The sequence below is a fragment of the Copadichromis virginalis genome, linkage group LG7, assembly GCF_057382275.1.
Source record: "Copadichromis virginalis isolate Kocher_CV1m ecotype Utaka linkage group LG7, C_Virginalis_male_GT1.1, whole genome shotgun sequence".
NCBI classification, from domain to species: domain Eukaryota; kingdom Metazoa; phylum Chordata; class Actinopteri; order Cichliformes; family Cichlidae; genus Copadichromis; species Copadichromis virginalis.
This window is the reverse complement of record NC_140624.1, coordinates 54,023,045-54,044,440: the sequence shown is the minus strand read 5'-3', so window position 1 is coordinate 54,044,440 and position 21,396 is coordinate 54,023,045. Positions and strand designations below refer to the sequence as shown.

The 21,396-nt window shown below is 41.3% G+C and overlaps 1 protein-coding gene across 1 annotated transcript in view; it reads left to right on the top strand.

Moving 5' to 3' along the window:
* The window catches only part of arhgef28a (Rho guanine nucleotide exchange factor (GEF) 28a), a 54,437-nt gene extending 35,586 nt beyond the window's left edge, over positions 1 to 18,851 (top strand). Inside the window, exons 23-36 of the mRNA XM_085464194.1 lie at positions 2,536 to 2,676; positions 2,863 to 3,113; positions 3,198 to 3,323; positions 3,429 to 3,546; positions 3,698 to 3,952; positions 4,039 to 4,115; positions 4,218 to 4,396; positions 4,707 to 4,798; positions 5,478 to 5,663; positions 6,751 to 6,986; positions 7,619 to 7,666; positions 8,282 to 8,800; positions 10,556 to 10,820; positions 16,276 to 18,851. Coding sequence (XP_085320320.1) covers positions 2,536 to 2,676; positions 2,863 to 3,113; positions 3,198 to 3,323; positions 3,429 to 3,546; positions 3,698 to 3,952; positions 4,039 to 4,115; positions 4,218 to 4,396; positions 4,707 to 4,798; positions 5,478 to 5,663; positions 6,751 to 6,986; positions 7,619 to 7,666; positions 8,282 to 8,800; positions 10,556 to 10,820; positions 16,276 to 16,427 — 2,645 coding nt within the window. The 3' untranslated portion in view covers positions 16,428 to 18,851. The remainder of the gene's footprint in view (positions 1 to 2,535; positions 2,677 to 2,862; positions 3,114 to 3,197; positions 3,324 to 3,428; positions 3,547 to 3,697; positions 3,953 to 4,038; positions 4,116 to 4,217; positions 4,397 to 4,706; positions 4,799 to 5,477; positions 5,664 to 6,750; positions 6,987 to 7,618; positions 7,667 to 8,281; positions 8,801 to 10,555; positions 10,821 to 16,275) is intronic.
* Positions 18,852 to 21,396: the final 2,545 nt, after the last annotated feature.

The following is a 21,396-nucleotide window of genomic DNA, read 5'->3' as shown; positions in this document are numbered from 1 at the left end:
ACTGTAGATTAAAACAGGAAATGTTTGGAAGCAGATGGGTGTTCAAAGAATAATTGCAAAACATTCCTATTTTCTAAAGTATTATATTATAATATTACTGTAAAAAGTAGCTTTCCACCCATTTTTGATCATTATATTTGACTTTTAAATAGAAACAATGAATAGAAATTCTATTCAAATAGAATAGTTGTAGGAAAGGTGTGATAAAGGCGCGTTCAGGATCCCCAAATACAAAAAAATTGTATGTAACAGTGAAATGCATATTTAAATACTAACTTTAAGGTTTTTTAAGGGTTTTTTTTTTAAACCATCCGAGAGAAGATGCTTTGGGGAAGAAAATGTACTGAAATGTAGCGTGTGTCAGACAAGTCTCAGATTTACACAGCTTTAGTGAACCATTAACATGCATTCCACAGTCTGTAAATAAATCAGGGGTCTTCCACTGTTTTTAGACTTTTATATTCACAGGGCAGTTATCCTTACCAACTCTGAGACACACTTATAGCGTAGGACCCCCAATGATTATGATTAAGAGATCTAGTAAAGTTTTGAGTGGCGCTTTTAATTTTTTCCCAAAACTTTCTTCTTAAACTTGGGAAAACATTCTCCAAAACTATTCCTAGTTTTTTATAACCTTGTAACAATACAAATAATATTTTAAAATGTTATTGCCTAACCAGAAGTATTATAGTTTTGTATTAGTTGATGTTTTTTTTCCATTTTGACTTTTTGTTTTGAATCCACTTTAGTCCAGAATGGAATTTCTTGTTAAATTTCAGTCTTTATTGTTTAAAAATGTTGAGTTTTAATTTCGTTTCTATTAGTTTCAGTGTTAGTTTTAATCTTTTGAATTATTATTTCATGGAGACTATATGATAGGGGCAAGATTTTGTGCCAGATTTTTTTGTGTTATTTATGTTTAACGTTCAGTGTTTATCGAAGCATTTGTAAAATCTTTTGTGCATTCCAACTTTCAGCCAAACCATTAGTGGAAATGGTGGTTGCACTATTTTTTCTGTTTTGCAGAATATCATAGCAATTTGTCCAGTATTTGAAATGCATCTATCCTTTTTTTTAACCACTTAACTAGTGCAGGGTCACAGAGGGACTAGTGACACCCTGGAGGGTGTGCCAGTCCATCAAAGGGCTAACACAGAGGGACAGACAGCTAGCCAATTTATGCACACCAGTTAAACTAATATTTAAGTGAGGATTTTAATCTGTAATGCCCCCCTCAACTTGGATTTGTAAAGTTAGAGCAGCCCTTAATTTTCTGTCTTTGCTAATGAAATGCACTAAGCTCAGAGTTCCAACATCTGACTTTAGAGGATTTTTCTTGCTTAAACATTTAAGTACCTGCTGATCCTTTGTAACAAGTTAGAATCAGAATCAGAATACTAATACTAATATTAATCCCGAAGGAAATTATGGGTTACAGCAGGCAGCACGCTAATGGCGCACTTATAAAGGAACCTTCTGACCAAACTTTACACAAACAACACATTGGGAAGACATGTCAGAGAGGTAGGCTGACAGGAAAAGACAACAAAAATACATAACATGAAGTGAGAGGAGGAAAAAAAACCTCCACTCAGACTGAGCTCCTAATGGGAGAACAGTTTGATAACAGAAAAAAACACCCCGGCACAAAAAGCACATGACTATCAATACACCACAGAAACACAAGACAAGCAACAGGAGCGGGTAAAAGGGTGAGAGAGAGCCGGTGTAGACAGCGCATCTGGTCCTGCAGCATGTCTGCGCTGGTCCAGTCGACCGCCATCTTCCCCGGGAGGGGACAAGCATCGAAGGCGTTTGGAAAGGGAGGGGGGATGAGTGTGTATCAGTGTATTTGTGTGTGTGTGTGTGTGTGTGTGTGTGTGTGTGTGTGTGTGTGTGTGTGTGTGTGTGTGTGTGTGTGTGTGTGTGTGTGTGTCCAGAGCAGCCGAAAGTAACATATAGTCACTAAACTTGACTTGTTTTGGTCTGATGGCATCTAAGGATCGTTTACACGAAGGATCACGAGGTACCCAGTGCTGCTAGGATCAACTGAAGATCAAAAATGTGATCCCAGACTTTCGCCTGTGAAGACTTTAAGTGTGGATTGTTGTATAATCTGTCTCCAACAACTTCTCTGTGATTCCCTCTAAATCTCAGGCCTCACTGATATCCTGCAGGTGGTTTCAGAACACTGTACTGTGAAGCTTTTTTTCACTGTTATCATCTTGTAGTGAGAACATTATAACCTGCACTTTGTTGACATTCTCATAACATTTTGTAGTTCAAGGTTACGCTATTAAATCGTACAGAAACATTATGTGAGATAAGAAGCGTCCAAACTTTCTTTTATCACTCAATTAAAATGCTGAACAGTTAAAAAGTTGAACACCTTGTTAGAGCTTGCAGGTGTCATTTTGTCAAACTTGTGGGGAAAGAAGCTAGGGAGTCTCTTTTTACTAAATAAAATGTTACAGAAAATAAACAAAACTGACTGAAAGAAATTAAAGTGATTCGTATGGCTCTTTCCATCTGCAGACTGCACAGACTCATACATCCACAGTGACATATCAGCTGATTCTGTGGAATATGAAGCTGAATCATGGAGCCTGACGGTTGAGCACAAGTTCTGCAAGAAGCAAGACAAACGAGCTGTCAAGAGGCAGGATGTAATCTATGGTAAGCAGATGTTGCTGTTGTGAAAGGCGTCTCCTGGAATGCTTTACTTTCTGCATGTGTCAGGATTTCATATGTAAAAGTGTCAAACCACAGAAAACCGTTTTAAGACTGAGTAAGAGATTCAGCTTTTTATTGGCATAATTTAGCACATGTCCCAAATCTAACACCTCCCCCACCCTGATCCAGAGTTGATGCAGACCGAGCTTCATCACCTGCAAACTCTGCACATCATGGCCGAGATTTTCCGGCGAGGCATGAGACAAGAAGTGCAGCTGGACACCGAAGCGGTGGAGCGAGTCTTCCCCTGTCTGGACCAGCTGCTCCTCTTTCACCACGCCTTCTTTGCCGCCATGAAGGAACGGCGACACAGCTCGACCCAGCCTCAGGGCCACAGGAACTACCTCATCCAGAGAATAGGAGACATCTTGCTCCAGCAGGTTAGCTGGTGTTCATGGGTATACCTTTGTCTCAGGTGTGGTTAGACCGGTCATGTTTGAGTCGCCTGGTTCTACTTTTTGCAGTTCACGGATGAGAACGGGGAGAAGATGAAGCAGGTATACGGGGAATTCTGCAGCCGCCATAATGAAGCTGTCAGCTTTTTCAAAGAGCTCCAACAACATAACAAAAGATTTCAGACCTTCATCAGGGTATTTAACGTTTGTGTCATGCTTTCAAAAATCATTAAATTAAAATAGACTCACTCCCTTTCACCTCACTAGATCTTTCATAATTGCTATACTTCATTTTTAAAGCAACAAGGGAATAATTCTTTGGTGCGACGGAGGGAAATCCCAGAGTGCATCTTGCTGGTAACCCAAAGGATTACAAAGTACCCAGTGCTGCTAGAGAGGATCCTACGCTATACTCAAGGTCAGTCATCTACTGCCCTCTGCTGGCTACAGGCTCTTATGATTGCTAAACCTACGTGTTGGGGGGACAAAAAATAAAACCTTACTTTAGTTAAAAAAAACAAGAAAACCCTCTTTTTTTCTTTTTGTTTTTCCTTTGCTCTGACCATCAGAGGAAACAGAGGAGCACGCAGACCTTTCGAAAGCCCTGGCTCACATTCGAGAGGCGATAGCAGCCGTGGACATGAGGGTCAGCGAATACGAACGGCACCAGAGGTTACAGGAAGTCTTTAATCGCATGGAGAACCGCAGCGCAGCTAAGCTGAAGAGCGGACACACCTTCCGCAAGCAGGATATGATGGGGCCCGGACAAGTGCTCAAACACCAGGGGGTGCTCCTGTGGAAGACTGCCACCGGGCGACTCAAAGGTGATACATGATACTCAGAAGTTCATGTGTCATTTTTGCATCCTATCTGATCTAACTGTTTTTCCACCCGTCGTTATTTTGCCCAGACGTCCTGGCGCTGCTACTCACAGACACCCTCATCTTCCTCCAAGAAAAAGACCAGAAGTACACATTTGCAACTGTGGTACGCATTCAGTAAAGAAATCAGTAATAAACACTGCACCGTGTAAGGATGATTGATGTTTTGTTTTGTTTTTTTTTTCTCCATGCTTTAAATGTGTTAAAGGACCAGAAGCCTCCAGTGATTCCACTACAGAAGTTAATAGTTCGGGAAGTAGCGAATGAAGAGAGAGGGATGTTTCTGATCAGCGCCTCAGCGGCTGGACCAGAAATGTATGAGGTCCACACGTCGTCCAAAGAGGAGCGAAACACATGGATGAGGCTCATTAGAGAGGCCGTAGAGAGGTGTGTATGAGGCCCTTGCCTGAACCTGGTTCTGCCAGTTTTTCCTTCCCACCGTCACCAGATTCTTGCTCATTCGGGTTTGTTTGATTGTTGGGGTTTTCTCTGTATTATTGTAGGGTCTCTACCTTACAATATAAAGCACCTTGAGGTGTCTGTTGTTGTAATTTGGTGCTATATAAATAAAACTAAACTGAATTAAATTACAGTTTAAATTGTGGGGAAAAGGAGGATTTTGAGAACTGAATACACAGATTTTATGATGTGTACACATTTGCCTGCCTGACCTGATTTAACTGTCGCTTCTGTTCAGCTGTCCGGAGGACGAAGAGGAATACACAAGTGAATCAGACGAGGAGAAGCGAGCTGCCGAGGCTCGTTTTCAGAAGATCCAAAAGCTACAAGGTATTTTTAACCATTTTGTTTGGGGTGTTTTTCCTATTGACCGTAATTATTTTAAATGTAGATTTATTACAGGGTTGGGGTTTTTTTTCAGTGCTGTTGTTTTGGCTTTGCAGATGCATTTCTCTTAAAATGTTAAAACACTGCAGATGAACTGCCAAAGGTTCTTAACTTGCCCGCTTTTATGCATTTGTCAAAATGATGTTTTGCATCTATTGTAATGGAAAAATGTTACATTGTTGTAACTTTGTTGCACTGAAGCTCTAAAAGATGCTTTAGAGTCTGATGACTTGCACATGTTGGCTCAGCATATTTGTGACTGTTAGATGGACTATTCACTGTTCATTGAGCTGCAAATGAACTGATGCTCACATATTATCAAGAGTAAAAATATTGAGCGTATAGAAGCATTATTAAAGACTGAAGCATCTCTGAATGGTTTCAATTACACCACACTGAGTGTCGTCTCTTGCCTAAATGTTCTAAAATATTTGCAAACACTAATAACAATTAAAGCTTGTTCTGAAGTGCTAAAGTAACAGACTGTTCTGAAGAGTTTCACACATGATTTGGCTACGTTCAGCTTTCATTTAAGAAATGAGCCAAAGCAACTGAGAAAAACTGTAAACATAGTAGCTGTTAACATTTTCCGCTCTTTGAACTACATGAACTCTTGTACCAGAGAGCCTGACGAGCCAGGACCAGCAGATCTGCTCTAGCCTGGCGGAGAAGCTGCAGATCTACACACAGCTCTCTGTTCTGAGTGGGAGGATGGAGGCTTCGCTAGCTGAACCGCGACTGCTGGTGCAGCCACACTCAGAGGAGCTTCTCCAGGCTGCTGCGCTGCTGACCGCTGCGCTGCAAGAAGGTGAAACCTTCACATGCACTGCACACTTCAGCAAACATATTTTCATATCCACAGTGTTCTCAACTTACAGTACTCCTTATAATACTTGTAAAAATCCTAAACAGTTATTGAAAAGCTTTTGTAAAACCCCTTAAATTGAAGCTGAGAGTTTGCACTTGATCATATCTTGATCATTTAATTAAAAAATCTACTGTAGCAATACAGTACAGAGGAAAAATATCCAAAAACATATGTTCCTAATTCCTTTATTTTTGTGTTTTATAAACATAAAGAGCAATACATGCAAAAAGAAGAAACATATTTACACTGTAAGAATAAATCAAAAAAATCACAAATATAAGTAAGAGATATAAATAATCTTAGCAAGCTAGCTCTAGCTCTTGGTATATATATTTAAAGGGGTGCAAAAAATGCATGATGCTAAACAGCACGGCAGGCAGCATCTGTTGTTTTAGCTTAATTTCCATGGGATCAAAGTAACGTCTTTGGTGCTAGGTTGAAAGGGATTTTTTTTCTTTTTGTTCCACACACCCTGTAATCCACTACATCAGCGGTCCCCAACCCCCGGGCCTCAGACCGGTACCGGGCCGTGAGTCATTTGGTACCAGGCCGCGGGAGTTGAGGCTCAGGTGTGAAATGTATGGTTTTCAGGGTTTTTATCGGTTTTCAGCGTTATTTTGTTATCGTTTTTATCGTTAACTCTGTTTTCCTGGGTCTTTTCACGTGTGTTATGAATAAATCTTCTTTTTTTCAGTACCGGTGCTAGTTTTATTTTGTTGTATTGATCCGCGACACCTTAAAGGCCGGTCCATGAAAATATTGTCGGGCCATGGTGCAAAAAAGGTTGGGGACCGCTGCACTACATGATGAATAAACCCATTTTAGGAAAATTCATAAAGTATGAGATGCTGGCGCTTTAATTTAACAGAGTTACATGATTTTTAAAAGGCCAATGGCTCCGGCGAGAAAACTTGGATTATGTTCTTACAACAAAATTGAACTGTTGATGGCTTCAGTTGATTCAGTAATGTTGTTACTGACCTTACTAGTTTGAGTTTTACACTTGTCCCGTCTGTTTTTTTTCCAGCTGAGAACCTAAAGGCCATGTTATCGTCCAAGGCTCGTTCACCGTCGAGTCACAGCCAGAACTCTGACACAGACTCCGTGTTTCCTGTCAGCCCTGCCGTACCCGTCGAGCCCTCAGACTCTTTGGAGGTCTCGCCTGAAGACCCTCGGGGCAGCGAGGGGAGCTGGCCTGAGACCTTTGTATTTCAGTCCACAACTGACTTTCAAAAAGACAATCGAGGCGACGTTGACTTGAAGGTACGCAACCTGCTGTTTAAAATGTGTGCTGTGACTTCACCATATAAACAGAGAAGATAAATTAAATTGCTTTTTGAGTTAAATATTGATGCAGATATCAGGAGGCAATGCCTCCCTCGCTGCTGTACTGCAGAGGTAACGTGTTCCCTGCATCTGAGCACGGCTTCTTTCGACGTCTTTACAGATGTGTGGCTCAAGATTGTTGCTTTAATAATTCAGTGCAGTCTATTAGAATTACATTTTGGCCTTAATCTAATGAATCATTGATAAGTTCATAATAAAGGAAGTCCATTTAGTTTCCTGAGGTATTGCAGCATTAAATATTGATATAGGGACTTATTCCAAAAACCATGCAACAGCCTTGCTGCTCTTTGCAGCTTTCTGTGGCCTGTGAGGTAAATTACTCTGATAAGAGAGAGTGATAATTTAACCCTAAACAATGTGGTGACATTTCACGCGTGGCCTCCAGGGGGCACAGGTGTTCTGTCAATGCAACTTCAAGCTTAAAGAGGAATGCAGCTTGTAGTTACTTGTGTAGCTAACTAATAGGAAGTGAAATCTTGATGTTCACACATGAAAACTGCGGAAGACCCATTAATCTGCATTTTGTATCTGACTCTGTCTATTAACAGGTGGCTCAGAGTGTCCAAAACCTGACTCAGTTGCTGTACAGTCTGCAGGTGAGCTATTTTTATTTACCCTCCTCACAGCCCTCATCTATATTAGGCCAACAAAGAAATTAAAAGAAAAAGAAACACACCTCCTGTGATCTCAGTATGAACAGATACGTTCTGTATCATAAGCAGGCTCTCATTCGCCTGCGCACTTTAAACAGAAGCATCACTCTGCTGGAGCTCCAGGAGCTCATCTCACTGATCTGTTTTTTGTTTTGTTTTTTCAGTCAGGAGACGTAGCAGGATCTTTTGTTTCACTGTACACACGCTCCTTCTTTGGTGTAAAATTAAAATTTGTGTGAGGACGAGAATGTGGGTGTATTTGCAAATGACGTGTTTGCGCGCTCTTGCCTATCTACTTAGGCTCGAGGATTTGATCACGATGTGATTTCCATATACAAAGTTTCATTTTGGGTATGAGCAGCTGTGGCTTCCTGTCACTAGTTGCTGTGACCTTAATGCATAAAAATTAAAAGTCATCACTTTAGCCTTGATCATGATCTCCGTCACATTTTGCCATTCAAATACGTTGCGAGGAGGCAACACGGTGGTAAAAATGGCAGTTGATCATTTGCATTTTGATGAACCATGTCGCTTTTGACTTTCCCCTCTCTGTGCTAGGCTGCGGTGACCATCCAGGACAGCTGCTATGAGGTCCAGAGGCTCCTTCTCCAAGAGAGCGGCCGCCCTTCCCCTCGTGCCCAACGGCTGCATCTCCCAAGTGTCCGGGGCAGCGCCCTCCAGGATCAGGAGAAGCAACGTAACCTGGAGAAGCAGAAGGAGGAGGCGGCGGTGGCCCAGCGGCTCCATGACCGCCTGCGCCAGGAGAAGGAACGCTGGGAGCGAGAGTGCCAGGCTAGGAAGAGTCAGCAGGGGGCGCAGGAGAGCATGCTGGAAGAGAGGGAGAGGCAGTGCCAGGTGGCAGCGGAGAGGTTGAGACGTGAACGTGTAGAGCTGGACGAGCAGCTCGAGGAGTACCAGCAGAACCTGGAGAGACTCAGGGAGGGCCAGAGGAGCGTGGAGAGGGAACGAGAGCGCCTGGATGAGCAGCAAAAGCTGCTGCAGTGCTGGAAGCACGGGCCGCAGGACAGCCCTCCAACTGCGAATCCTCACATGTTCATCCCTCTTGATGGACAGCAGGTATTGGGGGAACCAGAAGTGATAGCCCTTTCTTTTACCAGTGAATCTATGAGCCAGTAATGCCCCTCACTGACGCTCGTGACCTCAGTGGGAGCAGATATACAGCATCTATGGAGTATTTCTTGTGCTAAAATCATTAATAAGAAGCTTTTCTCATACAGCCATCAGCCAGGGTTACGCTGGCTCACACATTCACACCTAGCAGTCCAATCCCCTCTTGACATATGACCCGCGATAATGAGAGCAATTTCAGCACCATTTGTCTTAGTGCTCCGGCAGCTCTGCTCACCAGTAAACATCTTAATGATTGATGATAATTAAACCACTGCAAATAAAAGCTCTGACAAAAATAATTAAAACCAAAGGCACACGGCCTAAGAAACCAATCAATTGTGACCCAAAGGGGCTTAGATTATCGACACTTTGTTTGAAAAGCACTCCAGCAAAATGTCCCACACAGCTGGAAGGCATGGAGGATAAAGGGTGTGCTGTTCCCCCTGCCCTTTAAGTCCCAATATACCTCATGTGGAACTGCAGCAGTGGTGAAACTAATTTAGCACATACATCTATCTGAACCTCCGCTGGCTTATGGGGCTTGTGTCGCTCTGTTCGGCAGCAGGTGTGACTTGTTCAGAAGACACACAGAGAGCACAGAATGGACGGACAAATGAGCAGGCTCGGGTTTCGATATTCCCTCTGTCCCTCATTAATTTACACACAACCGCCACCCCCACCTTGGTCTTTTCCAGGCTAGACGTGATGAGGCTCTCCTGGCTTTTTGCAGTCTTTATTTATTTCCATTCATCTATTTTAGTCGGTCCAACAAAAGCGTGCCGAGACAGTGCAGGTCCTAATGTTTCCCCCCCACACACACTAATGCTTCAGCCAGAGGCAATGGTTCATAGGGTCAGAGACAGATCAAATGACACACACACACTTTGACTCTCTGGTTGCATCTAATTAGCTGTGCTGCCTGCACTCAGCAGAGGGAAAGGCCATGTTTATGTGAAGATGAGTCCTAATCTGCCCTTAGCCAAACATTAAAGGGTCGCTTCACCCAAATGACAACATGTTCCCTCACTTACCTTTAGTTGATATACTTTTATTTTCATTTTCTCTTAAGAGTTTTTGCCTTTGCAACAATAAGTGAATCATTTGTGAGGGAGAAAAAAATGTCAGCGAGAGTGTCTTTCCAGAAACAGCTTCTCCATTATTCACATAAATCCACAGAACATACTGTGAGCACTTTTCTTGGAAATGGCTTTCTCTGGAAGAAATTGCCTCTGCAGAAACTTCACAGTGAAGTCTTTATATTATCCACAGAAAGAAATGTTTCAGTACTGCGAGCATCAAAAAATAAAATTTCATTCGCTTTCTTTGTATTGGAGAGAGAGACAGAGAAAGAGATCCGTTTATTGCATGAAGTGAGAAAATGTCATTTCGAGTGACTCACTTTTTGTCTTTTTGTAATTAAAGCTTGAGGAAAGTAGAGATCTTGAAATGGAGGCTTTTCTAGTTGTTGGCAGGTATGTCAAATGTGTTTCCTGGTCTTTTTATGTAAATGCGTGAGGGTATTTCAAAGGTGGATTGTTGACAGATTTCACAGGTGTGAATGCCATCCAGCTGTCAGCATTCATGATTTGTTAATGACCTTATCCTGGAACGAAAATGGGTTTCCTCTTTCTGTTCTCACGGTTCTCGAAGATGATCTTGCTAGTCTGGATCGAGCCCTGACATTTCCTCCCTCTCCCTCAGGACTCGGCATCAAGTCCGTCCAGAGCCCATACCGGTAATGGCTCTGTGTTTGTGAACGAGGCCGCGTTAGCCAGTACCAGCGTCAACAACCGCCATGTGCACCACAGAAGAAATGATGCTAGCACACACAATTGTCTCAACTCCCTGCTGGCCCAATCCAACGGCAGACAGCCTTCTGGAGCTAAGACTCCCCACGGCCAACACTCAGACTCCCAGGGATGGATGATGGGGACTGGATACCTCTACAGCCCTGCAGGAAGGCATGGTAGGAATTACCACAAAGTTCAGTTTCAAAGTTAGAAAGAGAAGACACAAATGCAAATCCAGCTTGGGCCTCATATGTTTTTTAAACTTTTCCAGTCACTTACTTGCTACTATATTAATTTCCAAACAGATCAAAAACTAATGAAGTAATTGGACTGTATGATACACTGAATGTTATTTGCATTCACATTTTGGCTTTCAGTGGTTCTAATTGAGATATACTGATGGTCTCGATTTGGTTTTAGTTTCATGGGATTGCGTCTCTTTTCTGTACACTGGTGTACTTACTCTCCTCTGTCCGTTCAATTCAATTTCATTTATTTAGCAAAAAAAATCACAACAGTCACTGTTATATTCAAAGCTAAAGATACTACAATAGTGGGGAGAAAACCACACGATTCAGACAACCTTCTATGAGCAAATAGTTTGCAACAGTGGGAAGGAAAAACACTCGGTGCCTCACAGGAAGCCCCCAGCAGCCTAGACCTATTGCAGCACAACAAATGGAAAGTGCAGGGTCAACCAACCTTAGCTATAAGCTTTTTAGAAAGGAAAGTTTAAAGGCTTGTCTTAAAATTAGACAGGTTGCCTATCACCTGAATCCAAACTGGGAGCTGCTTCCACAGAAAAAGGGCCTGAAAGCTGAAGGCTCTCCCTCCCATTCTACTTCTTAAATATCCTAGGAACCACAAGTAAGCCTTTAGTCTGAGAGCAAAGGGGATATGGTACTATGAAGCCTTTAAGATAAGATGGGACCTTCCTCTTTGAGGAAGACCTAATGATACTGAGCCCTCAGCTGGCCTCCATCTGAGTCTCTGGTACACTTGTAACAGTGCTGGTTTCAGAGCTTTTGTTTTGCTCAAACAGACCTCTCAAAGTTGAGGCTGGGATATATTTTGACAATTCTCTCAAAAGAGGATCGTATTTTTTATAGCACCAAATAGCTCAATTTCTTATTTCCATTTCTACTACATGTAATAAGAACATGCATTTTAGCACAGTGCTACACATTGCATTTACCTCATGTATTTGAACAGTAGCGTACTGTGTTATCACCCTGTCAACATAAATTAGAAATCTGCGCCCTGTGAGAATGTCAACAAACCTTCTGCTTGCACTGGTTTCACCCATGCATGCGAGAGCCTACTGTACACACAAACACGCCGCGCTCTCAAGGCCGTATCCACGGTGAGGCCTTGCCTGACCTCCCACCACCTCCACCTGCAGCAGTATTGAGTCCCCCAAACTCCACCCCACCCCACAATGCTCGAGCCTGCCAAAGGAAAAAGAAAATCAATGCTTTCTCTATCTATCGAGTGGCCGGGGAGACAACAGCGTGTGAATCACAGTCTGCAGGCGATGGCTGACTGATTGGGGCATCGATCTGAAAGAAATCTTTGCAAAACTCATTACAGCATGGCTTGTCATCGCATCAGGTGAAAAGGGGGCGGCGTGAGCGTGCGGGGGGTGGGGAGGAATGAGAGATGCAGTCACAGATTAATCAGGTTGCGCTCTGGAGGTGTCGGCTACAATCCCATGTTTGCCCGTCTCCATTTCTAATCCATTCATCAGCGTGCTCGCCCCGATGCTCTCAGCAGGCGGGGAAAATTACAGTTTACATTCGGCCTGTCTCCCTGAGCCCTCGTAAAAACCGGGTCAGCGCAGCCTAATGTGGTGTTCCCGCTATTGTTTACCAGCTTACAGCAGGCAGCACAATCTCTTTGCCATTGATCAGCTTATTAACCTTTCCTCATTATTGAGCACACGCAATGCCCCAGTGAAACCTGAGTCACTTGTTAACAAGCCCGGGGTGGATGTCTGCCTGCAGTCTACAGTGCAGGGTGTGCTCCAGCTGATGTGTAACCACAAGGCTCTTCAGTGGGTCCCTTGAGGGTCTTCTCAACAGTTAATAAAAGACCAAATCGCCACACATGTTTTTGTGTCTTAGGTGCAGTCTTATATTTTAAGAGCTCGATCTCATTCCGGGTCACAAGCTGCCTGGTATGTGGAGGAACCTGGTATCTCCATTCTTCTTTTTTTCGTGTGAAAAGAAAAGGAATCTCTTTCAGATGCAAATGATCCATTGTGCTGTCAGTCACAGGGATCAAAATATGATCTCTCTTCTCATCCTCACCTGTGCATGTGACTATTTCTTCTTGTGCATACGACACACACACACACACACACACACACACACCCCTTTTTTAATTCAGTGGATTTCAATAATTCGTTCTGGTTCAGTGTAATCTTGGAGAACCAGTTGGATGGAATTTTTTACGCTGACGCTTCATCTGATGAGTCGTATCAGGTTTTTGTTGTTCACCTTTTTACACAAAAGACGAGAGCTCTGTGAGGAGGTTGAGGAAGAAAAGAAAGGTGAAGCCGCTTCACTTTACGGCACGCTGACGAATTCAAACCCTGCGCAAAGTGCTGCAGGAGGCAAAAAACCTGCTTTGTGACTTTGTGCTCAAGCATCGCAGTGGACAGTAGCTTTTGAATAGATCATTTTTCTGTGAATCTGCCACACACTTAGAAAACAGTGGACATAACACAATACAAATAATAATGCAACACATAACTTAGGAATGTTTTTTTTTCTTGCAAAGGTGCAAACTTAATAAAACCTCCCTTCATCAAGACATTTTACTGCTTCCTTTATAACACTGGTTGTGTACAATTTATTTGTGGAAAGGTGTCCAAGTGTTGTGTATCATTAAAAATTCCTTGGCATTCAATAAAAAAGCTTCTTTGTACACTGTGAGCCTATATAACACAACGATCACGGCACATTATTCATTCATCATTAGTTCCCTAATAAACGGTATCGTTTTTTTGACACCAGCGTGTTGTTGTCAGTCCAAGTGCTCACAAAACTAAAAGACTGAAATAAAAAGAATGAATTGAGTTGTCTCTGCTTAAGGCCAGCAGCTCCAGGCTGGTTAGATTTAACTAGCTTAACGCAGCCACTTCTTCAATCAAACCCATCGAGCCCATCTACAGAGAGCCCGTTCACTTCCTTTTATTTCATTGTGCTGAAGCCAGCTAAAGTTAATCTGAGCCCTAATTCTGTTTAAGTTTGCTTTTATTTATTGTCAGAATTTAAATGAAAAAGTAACATTCTATTGTTTTTGTTTTTTTGCTCGTTTTTTATACATAGAACATGATATCCCCTACAGAAAGCTAGAAATCTGTAAATGCTTCAGTCACACGGGGAAAACAGTAGTTGGAGACATATATTTAAAGCAACTGCAACAATACGGCAATAGAACAACAAGCTATGCTTGATGGAGTCAGTCTGCAGTTAGTCTGCTATGAGTGTGCAACCGAATTGGGTCAGGTTGGCAATTAAATGAAATCTCTTTGTGATAATATGTCGATTATGTGTGAACAATTTCTTGAAAACTGCAGTTTATCTGTTGTCTTCTGCACAAAAAATCATATTAACAACTGGTCACTTTGAGGTTACTTTATTTGTATTTGTAGGTAGATTTGATCTGCAGACGTCAGTCATCCATCCTCACATGCACACTCTTAATACAACAGACAACCGAAAAGCATTCAGCAAAATTCAGAGTCCAACCAGAACCTCGTAGATTTCAATCAGGAATTCAGAATTGCCTCCACCAATAACGACGTATTTGCTGCAGGACATTGATTAAACTGTAAAATCAGACATACTTGATTTTATATACGAATGTAACCAGAATACAACCTGTTAGTAATCAAGTCAAGTCCACTATTGTGTTGGCAGTCTGCCTGCATTTATGATTTGAACGGCAACCTTCAGCAACCTGTCTGCAGTCAGTCTGAGTTGGATGGTGATTGTTTGGGATGCAAGTACCCGCAATCAGTTTCTGAAAGCAACAAAGTTCGTTGCAATTCTCAGTCAACCATCGACTTTTCGTAGACACAAGGAGGTCAGCGTGCTGTTTTTACTCTAGTGTGACTGAGCCATAATTGGTCAATAAAGGATTTATTACAGCACATACTCTCTTGGTCGTGGCTGCTTCCAAACAATAATTATGCCAGACACTGGGAGCATCGTTAAATTAAAAATAAAACGGTGACAATCACCGGGTGGCTGGTGTTAGAAAATCATTGCTGATTTGAATTTGATCAGGAACTTGGGAGAGTGCGAGCTCTTCCCTGATTGTAAATCATCTGGTTAAACTGTCAGCACCAATTTTGCATTTGGTTTATGTATGCAAATCAAAAAAATACATACACTTCAAAAATAGATTCATCTCTTGTTGTGCTGCATTTTATTTCATGCTGTGAACTAAAATGCGATGCTAAGTTGTTAAAGTGGATACTTCTCTTTTGTACACTACTTTCTGCAGAGCGAGCACTTGTTTCTGTAGTGTTTGATTTTTGACGAGTCAAACATCAGGAATTTTGGGCTTTCTGACCATTACGAGTACACCAACTCTTAAAGTACACACTTCTGCACTCAAAATAGTGAGTTTAAGTATGACACACAGCAGTAGTGTAGTATTTACCTTTCACTGCTGTAGACAGAAAATAAAACAACCCTGTGCCACGCTTTAACAGCCTTGTGTTTATTGCAATTTAAATATTTAACAGCATGCATGTCACATTATCACTCAATCTTAATATTTCATGGATGAAACTCAAAGAAAGAGATTTGGTATTTTTATCTTTACATCTCATCTAGTGGAGGCCTGGCCTGTGTGTTGGCTAACAGAGCTACTCTGACAGACTCTTATATAATTAATCAAACAGACACTTTCCTACAGGGACACAATGAGGCAATTTATAGTTCACGCCATCTGTTACCATGACAGCACACCTGCCCTAATGCTAGACAGCACATGGAGGGAAAAAAGAATGCAAGCGTAGCAGAGACAAGTGATAGTTACCACCTACAAAAGCATAGCCTCTTTAAGAGCTAATTGCATCTGAATAATAATGATACTAATCCTTGAAAAAGATTATGAGAACAGCAACTACAGGCTGGTCAGGGTTATAGTATTTTGCTGTGAGAGTACTTCAGCATAACCATATGCTTGCCAACTCGTAGGTGTTAGCAGTTTCATTTGTCATTTCTGGTCCCTTGTCTCCTCCTCTCTTTTTGTCCGCCATCGCTTGCGAGGAGGCTGATGTCATCGAAGCCTGACAATTGATCGTGTTGAGAAAGCTGCTGATAAAAGTGACACGCCTGAGCTGAGGGGGTGTGATGCATAGCTTGAAATTCTCTTCTTTCCCCATTTTCAGACACGGTGCAGGAGGGAGCAGCAGGCTCAGCAGCGCCTAGTCTGTATGCTGTTAGTGATTACATAAGGGGGCTAAGCAATTAGACCGAGCTCATTAAACACGTGGCTACGTGTCCCATACTGTCGGATACTTGATCAGTGGTGAATAAATAATGTCTCATTGTTCAATTTCAGTAATTGTATTTCTCCTACAAATGGTGTGTTTTTTTTGTGCCCACTCAGATCACAGCTACAATGGGGAGACCTGGTCACTAACAGCAAGTGGAACTGACCCGTATCCGGTGCGCCGGCATCCCGGTGACCCTCAGCTGGTTTCCCTGGAGACCGACAGTGGAGGGGAGGAGGGCAGGGAGGAAACTATTGTGTACCTATGAACGTTGGTGCATTTCAAACTCTAAAAAAACACCCGGTGAAAGACATTCACGATCAGCATCAGTACTGGACTGTGCCGCCTTAAGAAAGCATTTCTGTTTTTTTACATTTGTTTTTCGGCATGCTTGTTTTCTACCATTGAAAGGTTATTTTGGTCTTTTTTTGTAAACAGTTTCTGGCAACATTGAGAGAGAAACAGACTCTGTCTCACTTGTCATGCACCTTAGCTCAAAACACCACTGAGTGTTCAGTGTTCCTTGTTTTCTGTCTTCTTCTTCTGTGTCTGTGTGTCTGTGTATATATCTGGCCATATATTGACTGTCAAATCCCCTGCAGCCTTTTTCCCCTTCTCTGCTTTTTACCGTCTCTCCCTTTTCTCAGGTCCTGCATATCTCACCCCTCCAGCGCTATATTTATTATTGTTCCCACTGAGTGAGAGAAAAGCATATACTCCATATCAGTGAAACATCAGCCTGGATCTCTCAGGTGGGCGATTGTTTTCCCTTGGAGTAAACTGTCCCTGTTTCATTCATCAGACAGGTCCTGTTTATTTACCAGCTAAAGAGCAATGGGGAGCACAGATCATTAGAAATGAGAGATGAGAGCCGACAACATCAGTCCCACGTTTTGCAGTCTTGCCGTCTCATTTATTTCCTTTTATCTGAAGCATGTTTTTCTTGTTTAAAAAATAAGCCCAGTTATGGTCTTAGTGGGGATGTTGCAGCTGGGCTAATCTGTCAGTTTTATCAGGGAGTAGAAATGAGAAATAAGCTTTCGAGCACTTGAGTATTATTTCCTGCAATACACAAAAGCACACTCGCTCAAACCGCCTTAAGTCCTGAAGTCAAAATTTAGCCTGGCTCTTTGGATTGTCCAACTGTCCATCAGAAATGAAATGAAATGTCCTAAAAGCTGTTGGATATATTTCCATAACATTTTCTAAAGACATTTGTGATCCTGCTTGACACTTGGCTGGAACGTCTTGACATATATTGATGGGATTGTCATGACCTTTGGTACAAACGTTAATGATCTCCACAGGAAAAAATGTCACCGTAATTGAGCCTTTAGCATTTCGTCTAGTGTCATGTTCAGGTCAAACATTTAAAAGTGGCAACAGACTTCAGCACCCGCTGTCACACCCATCACATCATCTAACTGGGGAGAGGAACCACTCACTAATGGCTCAGTCACACTAGAGTAAAGAAACTGCTCTAGTAAAAATAAAATTGCATCCTACTTGTGACTAAAGTGATAATTGGATTGATTTCTTTCCTTTTTTTTGTGTGCATTCAGCGACTAATTGGAAGTAGTTAGCTTGACCAACTGGTGCAACACCTTCAACCTCTGGGTGACGACTTTTTATTGCAAGAAGATTGCACATGTCACCTGGTAAGGCATACCTGTCTCCAAACAGTCACAAGCTTGGATTGAAATCAAGGGTTTGTCAAGGGTTGCAAATAACTGGCACCTAATTTATAAACACAGACAAGTTGCCAACAAATTGGAATCAGTCCGAGTCAGTCTGTGCCAATAAGTGAAATTCGTCTTGTCTTTTGCAATATGTACTCGAACTGGTTGCCAACTGGTTGTAGTCTAGTTATATGTCTACATAAAAGCAAGGTTGATTTTAAGTGCCTGTGTCCTTTTCAGTGAAATTGCTGTCATGTAGTAACTACTACATTCCTGTTTTAAATCTATGGCTGCACTCTGAATGTAAGTAGCTAATGTTCATTGCACATATTCGAATAATTTCAGTCACGCAACTATGTCCGACCACAGTTATTCCTTGCCTGATTAGTGCATTGTAATGGGGAAAGTGCTTACTGCTTTTTAGTCCAGATTTAGTACCAGTGGCAGGAAGAACTGCATAGTTACAGTGATATTTTTTGGCAGCAAGCCTAAACACTGTCATTTCATAGCCATTACAATGTGCTTCTTTCATAAAACCAAATGTCCCTTTAATTTTGCAAATGCTACAGTTTTGAACAGTTCCTGTAAACAAAATGACCTAACGGGTCTCTCTTTGTACTTAGTGCTGATTTAGTAATATTAGTGTGCTAAGACCCTAAACTAAGACTGAGGAACCATTGAACTACAGTGCTTAAAGCTCAGCATCATAAATATGTTTGCTCAGTTTAGCTGTCTTTCTTTGCTTGCTTCATAGGGTGAAAAATGTCCTAATATAAATATCCTCCCAAGTGCCCAGAACAATAAGAAGTTGCCTTATTGATGCTCTTGTGCTCTGTGCTGAACTATTACAATGCAGCTAGCATTTACATATTGCTTCTCCTGACGATTTTTTATTTTTTTTTGTATCAAATGTGCCAATGCTTTAGGTGTCTCCTAGTGTTTGTACAGGCACTATAACATGAATCTTGTTTGGTTTCTGTTGTAGTGTAATCAGACCACAAGGCAGTGGAGTATTTTGAAGTTTTGACTTAATACCATGTACATAACTTATGTGCTTTTATTTATTTATTAAAAAAAAGTCATGTTTTACTGTGCGGTGTGAAGGGTTCTATTGCACAAAGACGTGAAAGTGTGTAACCAGGTCTATTTTCTTGTTTTGAGCTCATGTTTTGTACATTCTTGACTTTACTGATAAAATTGCATTTAAAAAGAATTTCCCGCGGTGCTTTGTTTTTCTTGAGGTCTGTTTGATGGGGCTACATGATGGGGTTTATTACACTGAAACAGCAAAATAGCTGAATCATAAACAGAGAGCTCAGCATAGGTGACAATAACACTTCAGTTTTTATGTCCTTGGTCTCCTTGTGCAGTGTCTCCAACAGTGTAAACAGATGTGTGATTGAGCTTCCCGTTCAGCTGCCAGCAGTGACAGGTGGCAGACCAGGTGCGTGAAAGTCAATGATTTCCTATGTGAGCGCACTGCTGAATTGCAATCATAAAATCCGCTCCAGTATCAGATGAATGCAATATGTTGTTTTGCAACAAACCATACGTTTCTTGGGCATTTCATTATTTGCTATTTTCAAATACGGATTCCTGCGAACCAAAATCGATCTTTTCACGAGAGGCCAAAAACAAAAACAGAGCTTCCAGGTTTTTTTCCTGACAATAAAAGTAATGTATTTCATGTGCTCCACCTGTGTCTCTGCGTCTGTCGCGGTTTAAGAAGAGCAGATGTCTGTGATAGCAACAGGGTCCCAGCTCTGCCCCCAATTTGCATCTTATTATTTCACAGACTATTGCATATTTTGTAAACGCCCACTTCATTCCATGTCAGCTGCACGCCCCGGTCTTTTTTCTGGCTTAGTACATTTTGCATTTAATAAGTATGATTTTTTGTTTGTTTGTTTAAAGACCTGCAGTGTAATTCATCACTTTTTGGACTCAGAGTTAGGGTTGCATGTGGTAGCCTAGGTGATCAAACTGGGCTTAGTAAAAGAATTATTAATATTATGATTAATATTATTAAGATTTTTACAACTATTATGATTATTACTAGCAGTGCTGTATTAGCAGTGATAGCTGTGACTGCACAGTGGTAGCTGTACATGGTGTAAAAAGTAACAGCTGTATAAAAATATCTGTATTTAAAAATGACAAAGGAGGAGTAATGATATACAAATGATGAATTAAGCGCCCACTAATACTTTATTAATGCTTAATAGCATAAAAGTATTATAAAGTGTCACCTTTTCAACATATTGCTGCAGGACAGACACTTTAGCTGTCACATTATATTAATAATAAGAGCTTTTAATTGGAAATGTAGAAATTTGGAAATCAGTACTTGACCTTAAAGGAATAAACAGCCATTACCTGTGGCCTGTACGCTGATCATGGTGTTTTGGACATAGCTAGCAAAGATTCCCCTCTGTCTGCCATCTTCTATGATTATCTTTAACCCTCTATTAATGGTGTAGAACCATTATTAAAATTCTTAAAATTGAACCCCTGCAGTGAGTGTTAAATATAAATGCGTGTATATGAATGTGCAAATGTGACGTTGGATTTATGTGCATAAATATGGCGTACATTCATGACCCTTTCCTCGATCGTGCAGTTTTTATGTGTAAATGCACAGAAAGGAGTTAAGGAGCAAACATGCATACTGCACATACTTCACAATCATTATGGCAATGATATATAGAGTCTATATATATATATATTTAAGTATATTTAGCAGAAAGTAATTTTTCTGCTAGTAATGTCATTGATCATAGAGCTTGATTGTTTATTTTTTCCTTTGTGTGTGAATATATATATACTTCAGTCCTATAAAACACTAAATGTTTTAAGACCAAAACAGTTCTGACATTCTGAATACTCTGATCTGCGCTCTTATAAACCCTCGAGGCCTTTCAGGTCATCTGGGAACTGCTTCTCCTTCAACTTTTGAAATAAAATATAGTGATGACGCCTTTAGCTTCTCTGTGGTACAGATCTGAAACAAGCTGCTGAGAGATCTGAGCTTTTTCAAATGTTAACTGCTGCAAAATTGATGGTTTTCTATTTACCACTGCTTTATTAAATTAGGGGCTACTTTGACACTGAGACTGTACGATAACTTTGTGCCTTTTGGGTAAAACACTATTAGCATTTTTTTTAAAAATCATTTAAAAAGAATTCATTTTAGTCAGACCTTATCAAGGATCCATTGTATGTATTACCTTTGCTTTAAAATTGAGATTACGCCCATTTCCCTCAGGCCTTCTGGAGCTTTCAGTGGAATAGGGTGTACCTTACCTCATCAGTTTTGAAGGAAAACCAAACAGCTGTTTGAAAAGGAATCTTTTGTGTTTTTGTCTAGGACAAAGGTGTGGGAAGAGAAAGAAACAGCCTTTTATGATATTGCAAGCTTTTGTATGCATGTCATAGAGGTGCCTGTGTGTGTGCGTGTATATGTGACAGGTGTCATTGTTCGCACAGCCACATGTTATATAAACAAGCACTAGAATACAGTGCTTAAGAGCTTTAGTTAAAAAGGACCTTACAGACAGG